General features: G+C 38.2%; 1 protein-coding gene across 1 annotated transcript; it reads left to right on the forward strand.

The window, feature by feature from the left end:
* The first annotated feature begins 4,114 nt into the window (after window positions 1-4,114).
* On the forward strand, window positions 4,115-6,727 carry LOC148555590 (uncharacterized). Its single transcript, XM_088490663.1, has one exon. It carries the CDS (start codon window positions 4,115-4,117, stop codon window positions 6,725-6,727), a length of 2,613 nt encoding a protein of 870 aa, XP_088346789.1.
* The last annotated feature ends 1,508 nt before the right edge of the window (window positions 6,728-8,235 follow it).

The following is an 8,235-nucleotide window of genomic DNA, read 5'->3' on the forward strand; positions in this document are numbered from 1 at the left end:
ATACACTTCCGGTGAAGATTTGATGCTCAATTCCTTGTTCTCGGCTTTCATGAGCTTCCTTCTTGCAAGTGTATTTGAACTTCATTTTGACATTTTTGAATTGGTAGGATTCATGAACCATCATACTACTTAGCCCTACATGTGCATATGTGTTCTTGAGGATTGATTTACTTTTGACCAAGTAGGTAGAATCATCTTGCATTTAGTTACATTCATATAGATAGGTGCATATAGTTTATTTGCAGTCCACCATATCCACGTTGGAATGGCTGTTGCTCATAGTAAGTTGGTGGAAGTTGATTGTCACGAAAAGGTCCACCATAACCATTGTCTTGGGATGCATCGTAGAATGGTTTTTGCTCATGGCACATTGGAGGAGGTTGTTGCCGAAAAGGTTGATCAAATCCTTGTGGCTCCTTCCATCTTTGATTGTTCCAACCTTAATGCATGTTCTCAATGTAGCTTCCATTCCTTACAACATAATTGTGACCAAACTCATAGCCAAAGGGGTGAGAATTCATAGTAACAACAGAAAATAAAAACATAAATTAATAAGAAAATAATGAGAATAAACTCCTAAAACTAGAAACAACTAACAAAGAAACGAAAAAGCAAAATTATTCACAATATTCACAATAACCAACAATAAGGCACACGTTTGCAATTCCCCGGCAACGGTGCCAAAAATTGATGGGGGAAAAATCGTCGGTAAAGAATTTCACAAAGATAATCGTGTTGCAAGTATAGATCTAAACCGACAATTAGACCTCAATCAAATTTAATTTGTTTGTCACTAAAGCAAACCCAATAAAGATAACCAAAGTATTAAACCTCGGGTCGTCTCTCAAAGAATTGCAGGGAATTGTACTTATAATTAGTTATGGAAAAGTATCTTTTGGGGTTTTTAAATGTTGAACAAGTAATGTAAAATAACAAGGAAATAAAGTAACGACTAAGAAAAATCCTAGCAAGGATTGATAATTGGAATTCCTATCCTCATCGTCATAATCACTTGTGATGGTAATTGTCCTTTGCTATCACTTAGTTAACCTCTAACAATTGAAGGTAAGTCAAGTGATAAAATTAACTTGAATTCACAAGTCCTAGTCAAAGACTAGAGTCAGTGAAGTTCAAGCCAACTAGCTAGTTTCAATCACCAACCAACAAGGGACTTTGATGATTCAAGAGTCTCCAATTAATCAATTCAAGCTAAGAATATAAAAATCTAACCTAAAATCCTCCCAAGCATTTTATCAAACACTTGGAAGGCACAACATCAAAGCATAGAAAAGCAATAAGAGATAATAAAATCCAAACAACCAATTGCAAGCATTAATAACATAAATTGAAAAAAGCAATCATAAATATGAAATACCTCAAATTGCATTAAATAGAAAATCAAATCTAACATGAGAATTCATAAACTAAATGGGGAAAATAAAGTAATCAACAAGGGAAATAGATAAACTAGAATGCTAGAACAATTAAAAGTAGAAGAGAAAATAAGTTAAACTAAGATAGAATTCAGAAATTGAGAAGAACTAAAAGGAACCTAAAACCTAGAGAGAAGAGAGAGCCTCTCTCCCTAGAAAACTACATCTAAAACCTAAAATTATGTGAATGAATTGTTGTCTCCTTGATTCCCCCACTCTGTAGCCTCTAATATGTGTTTTCGGGCTTGGAACTGGGCCAAAAATAGCCCAAAAATTGCCCCCAGCGATTTCTGATATGTCCAGCACGTGGCTCTGTCACGCGTACGCATCATCCACACGTACGCGTCACCTAACTGCATGGCAACTATGGCAAATTGCATATCATTTTGAAGTCCGGAATATTAGCTTTCCAACCCAACTGGAACTGCCTCATTCGGATCTCTGTAGCTCAAGTTATTATGATCCATTTAGTACGAAGAGGTCAGGCTTGACAGCTTAGCAATTCCTTCAATTTCTTGTATTCCTTCCACTTTTGCATGCTTCCTTTCCATCCTCTAAGCCATTCCTGCCCTATAAATCCTGAAAATGCTTAATAAACATATCACGGTATCGAATGGTAATAAGAGAGGATTAAAATTAGCAAATTTAAGGTCAAAGAAGCATGTCTTCAATCATAGCACAAAATTAGGAAGAAAAATGTAAAACATGCGAATTATATGAATAAGTGTAAGTTTAGTGGATAAAATCCACTAAATTAAGTACAAGATAAACTGTAAAATAGCGGTTTATCACACCCTCTACCGGAAGAGAAGAGTTCGGCGATGAGGGATGGTGATGGTGGCTGGGTTTAGGGTCAGGTTTCTTAGATAGTAAAAAAATGGGTGTTTTTTCTTCTTTTTATTTGGCAATTGATTAATTATTATAAAAAATATTTTAATAAAATTAATACTAGCCATTATATTATAGCCACTAAAAATTTCTTATTAAAAATAGTTTTTCTTATATTTTTAGTGGCAATAATAGTAATTATCATTTATAATGTATAGTATTAATGACAAATATATAATGCCCACAAAAACATAATTTAAATAAAAAAAATAATGACAATTGTATTATTGCTACTAAAATTTTGTTGCTAAAACTAAATATTCTTGTATTGTAAGTAAATAGTATTTTTTATTTTAATTTAAAATATAATTACTCCTACTAATTTTTTGTTATACATACACTTTTTTTCACTTGTTATTTTTGTTACAAATAAAGAGAAGACTTTAATTATTATTTTCTTTCTAAGTAAATATATTCAAATTTCCAAATAAATTTTTAGATAAAAATTTACATACAATTATCTTTGTATAGAGTTAATAATTAAAAATCGTTAAATGATTTAACATGTTTAACTAAATTATCATATAATAATTCTGTATTTTTTCAATTTCTATTACTAATAAAAAGAGTAAGATAAAATGATTACATACATTAGTTATTATTAGTTATTATTTTAATATAAAGTATATATGTACCCATACACAAATAAATTTGTTAATCCAAATTCCTTTTAATCCGTGAGGATTTTACCAAGAATGTTATCCTGATCGAAGCATATCAGTTTAACCACATACACACAAAATGAGTTGTCAATATCATATATAATCATGGTTCGGTCCTACCCGCTACATTATTGTTATCATTCCCAAAATGCAACCACCATTTTCTTGTGGCTTATGAGTGTTAAGAATTAAGACCATGAAGACCGACCATAACCTTGGCCTTATATATATGTAGCGAGCCTACTTTAATTTCTGGCCTAACATTATTATTAGCCTGGTGATCATGGTTTTTGGATAACTATTCATTGCAACATACCGACTTATTGGGGTTTACTTTCAATTATGAGTTGATAGCTTTTTTTCCCAATGTTTATCATATCACCATATATGGCTGTGCTATTTCTTGCATGTGAAAATTAAAGACGCACAATCATCATGATCATGATATATCAACAAAAACAATATAGCCAACAAAAGACCTCGTATAGAATTCTTAATTGATCTAGATATATAGCTACTAGTGCTACCTACATTTATCATCATCCACACGCGTGACATGTAGTAGGTCCTCCAATTGTTGAAACCCTATGTCTTAGTTATAAGTTTTACATCTATTAAATTTTATTTAAGTAGTGAATAATATATATTGGAAAGAGTCGTATATATATATATGATACGACCGTTATACATCGGTTACGAATTATAACTCGGCTAATACCCTTATAACCGACATATCAATTATACCGAGTTTATGGTAATTAATGGCCTTCTGATCGGTTATATCAGAAACGGTAAAGTAAGAAATAATACTGTTATAATATCTCGGTTATAAAAGCAATCGACAGAGAATGGTAAAGGTAGATCATTCTGAACCAAAGAAACTTCTTAAGATAATTCTCTAAAACTGACTTGAGCGTCGGAGTACTTTTTGCAGGTACTTCTCCCCTTTTTTCTTCTCGGTTTGGCTTGCTGAAAGTGGAGTAGTGCAACCCGAAGATAAAGCTCGGTCTCCTCCTTCTCAGGGACGATTTATAGTTCGGCTACAACCAGACAAGAACATTTGGCGCCCACTGTGGGGCCGAAATTTGAAATCCTCTCTCTTTCAGGCCCCAAACACCACGACGACCAATAATGGCTGACGCACCTCCCCCTACACCGTCCGAGCTTCTTCGCATGGTAACCGAGCTTCAGCAGGCAAACCAGCGCATGGCTGAGACAAACGAGCATATGAGAAACGAGAACCTACGAATGCAACAACAGATCGAACAATTAATCAACGCTCGCCTCGAACACGGTAACGATCATAATGAGCGAAACAATGATGATGAACGCCGCACACATGTCTCGGAGACACCTCAAGACAATGAAGACGGCGATCCTCGGGACAACGAAAAAAGAGCCGAGACTGACGGAGATGAGCTCGACAACTCCACAGGACCATTCACAGCAGATATCATGAATTTCCAACTACCTAGACAATTTACCTTACCCACGACGTTAACCCCATATGATGGGTTGGGAGATCCAAAGCAACACATTAAGAAATTCCGATCAATCATGATCGTTAACGGTGCATCTGACCCTATTTTATGTCGTTGTTTTCCTTCCTTTTTAGACGGTCCTGCACCTGACTGGTTTTGCTCTTTGCCTGCAGATTCTATTTCCCGATTTCAGGAGCTGGCAAAGCAATTTGAAGATCACTTTGCAGCATCCGCTATATACCTGCATGATTCATATTACTTGACGACCATTAAACAAGGCCCTCAAGAAAGTCTGAAGGACTACATCACCCGTTTTACAAAGGTAGCAATGAGGATCCCCGATCTCCATCCCGAAGTCCATTTACACGCCATCAAGAGCGGCCCCCGCCTGGGGAAATTTCAGGGGACTATAGTGGTAGCTAAACCAAAGACTCTAGCCGAGTTCTGTGAGAAAGCCAAAGGACAGATAGACATTGAGGAGCTTTGTCAAGCTCGGAAGTCAGAAAGGTCGGCAACCACCAAAGACGACGAGAAGCCTCGTGAGAGTAGAAAGGGCTTCAAACCAACACCTCGCTACGAGTCATACACACAGTTCAATGCCAAACGGGATGATATTATCAAGGAAATACTAAATTCCAAGCTGATCAAACCTCCACGGAAGGCCGGGAGTTATCTAGAGCCAAAAAATGTTGACAAATCCAAGTATTGTACGTTCCATCAAAAGTTCAGTCATACGACCGATGAATGTGTGATCGCCAAAGATCTCCTTGAACGTTTGGCGAGACAGGGGCACCTTGATAAATTCATTGCAGGTCATATGCAAAAAAGGTCAACTTCTACCGCGGAACCACCCTCCACAGGAACCTCGTCAAAAGACAAGGAGAAAGCTCTCATTCAGCCCAGAGGTGTAATTAATTGCATCTCAGGGGGCTATGCAGGAGGAGGGCCTACAAGCTCCGCTAGAAAGCGCACGTACAGAGCAATGCTCGCCCTTGGAGATACGGCCAACAATCCTCAACCGACACAAAGAATACCTGAGATGACGTTTTACCCAACCGATTTTCACGCTCATGACGCAAATTTGGATGACCCTGTTGTCATCTCCATTCAGCTGGGCGATTTAATAGTTCGGAAAGTACTGCTGGATCTAGGCAGCAGCGCCGACGTCTTATTCTTTACTACATTTGAAAAAATGAAATTAAGCACTAACATTTTGCAACCTTCTGTAGGAGACTTGATTGGCTTTTCAGGAGAGCGAGTCCCAGTCATGGGTTTAGTGTGGTTACAAACCACATTAGGTGATCAGCCACTATCTAGAACACAGGATATTCAATACCTAGTGGTGGACACTTTCAGCCCTTACAATCTCATTTTAGGACGACCCTTTTTAAACAGGTTTGCTGCAATTGTATCAACTGTTCATCTTTGTGTCAAGTTTCCTGTGCAGGACGACACGGTAGCCATAGTTCATGGCGACTTACAAGAAGCTCGGCACTATTATAACACAAGCTTAAAGCCTATCAAGAGAAATAGTGACAGACGTGTAAACTCCATAGGAGCCGAGCAACCAATGCTAACCGAGCTGGACCTCCGTGCAGACCTTCAAGATCGCCCTTTACCTAATGAAGAGCTCATAAAGCTTATCTTGACAGATGACCCCACTAAATTCACTTTTATTGGCACATCAATGAAAGACGCAGAAAAAGACAAGCTAATTAGTTTTTTGAGACAGAATGCCGACCTATTTGCCTGGACGTCAAGAGACATGCCAGGAATAGATCCTTCTATTATTACACATAAGCTCGCCATTAATCCGGCAGCCCGACCAGTAACCCAGAAGAAAAGAAACCTCGGCACAGAAAAAAGGCTGGCATCCCTAGCCGAGACTAAAAAGCTGATCGACGCAAACTTCATACGAGAAATCAGGTTCACGACTTGGCTAGCCAACATCGTAATGGTAAAGAAACATAACGGTAAATGGCGCATGTGCATTGATTTTACTGATTTAAACAAAGCATGCCCAAAGGATGCATATCCTTTGCCTTTAATTGATACTTTAGTAGATAATTCTTGCGGTTATGGTACATTAAGCTTTATGGATGCATATTCTGGGTACAACCAGATCTTTATGCACCCATCAGATCAAGAAAAAACTGCTTTTATCACTGAATATGGTAACTATTGCTATAACGTTATGCCCTTTGGCTTAAAAAATGCAGGAGCAACATACCAACGGCTGATGAATAAAGTCTTCGACCAATAGATCGGCAGAAACGTCGAGGTGTATGTCGACGACATGGTCGCCAAAACAAAGGTCGGCGAGAACCATGTCAACGATCTCGCTGAGATATTCGGCCAAATCCGAGCTTATAACATGAGACTTAATCCAGAAAAATGTGCCTTTGGTGTCCAAGGTGGGAAATTCCTCGGTTTTATCCTCACTAGCTGAGGAATTGAGGCAAATCCGAAAAAATGTCAGGCCATCCTCGATATGAGCAGTCCCACAACCATAAAAGAAGTTCAGCGACTAACAGGACGATTAGTAGCTCTGTCAAGATTCCTGCCATGTTTGGCGTCTAAATCGGCGGACTTTTTCAAATGTTTACGAAAAAACACAGTTTTTCACTGGGACGAAAACTGCGAATTGGCATTTCAAAACTTAAAGCAGTTTCTCTCTAAACCGCCTGTTCTACAAAAACCTAAGGTCGGTGAGCCCTTATATTTGTATTTATCTATTACTGATTTAGCGGTTAGTGTTGTTCTTGTTGCAGAAAACAATAAAGCTCAACAGCCAGTTTATTTTGTGAGCAAATCACTCCAGAATGCCGAGCTTCGTTACCCAAAGTTAGAAAAGCTGGCTTATGCCCTCGTATTTTCAGCAAGAAGGCTTCGTCCCTATTTTCAGAGCCATACAATCAACGTTAGGACGTCCCAGCCACTACGCCAGATACTCGCCAGACCCGACCTAGCAGGGAGGTTGATCAAATGGTCCATTGAACTCTCGGAATTTGATATCCACTACCAACCTAGATCATCCGTCAAGTCACAGTATTTAGCCGATTTTGTTGCTGAGTTTACAGGATCAAGCCCAAATGAAGACAATGAACACTGGGTATTGTTCGTCGATGGAGCATCAAACACCCAAGGATCAGGTGCAGGGATACTCTTGGAAAACCCCGGAGGAGTTATTGTTGAACATTCTCTCCGATTTTCCTTTAGAGCCAGCAACAATCAGGCCGAATACGAAGCCCTCATTGCGGGGCTCAGGTTAGCAATTGAATTACAGGTCATTAATTTACATGTCTATTGTGATTCCTTGTTGGTCGTTCAACAAGTAAATCAGTGTTTTCAGACAAAGGATCCTATTTTATCAAAATATCTTGAAATTGTACAAAAACTAATAACTCGTTTTTCCAAATTCAAGATTACACACATAGAAAGAGAGCAGAATTACAGAGCAGATACATTATCTAAATTAGCTACAAGCCAGTCACACAATGCTTCGCTTTTACAGTCAACTTTGCAGGAGCCGAGCATAAATATGATCGGCAATTTTCAAACCGAGGATAGTTGGCAAAAGCCATATATCCAATACCTTAAAAATGCAGAACTTCCACTAGAAGTACAAGACACAAAAAAGTTTAAGAGGCAGGCATCTTTCTTTACATTGTTGAATGACCAATTATATCGACGAGGTTATTCTCGACCATTGCTGAAATGCTTAGACAGGACCGAAGCTGAAATAGCCTTAGCTGAAGTCCACGAAGGCAT

The sequence above is a fragment of the Arachis ipaensis genome, chromosome B6, assembly GCF_059453495.1.
Source record: "Arachis ipaensis isolate K30076 ecotype BB chromosome B6, ASM5945349v1, whole genome shotgun sequence".
In the NCBI taxonomy this organism is placed as follows: domain Eukaryota; kingdom Viridiplantae; phylum Streptophyta; class Magnoliopsida; order Fabales; family Fabaceae; genus Arachis; species Arachis ipaensis.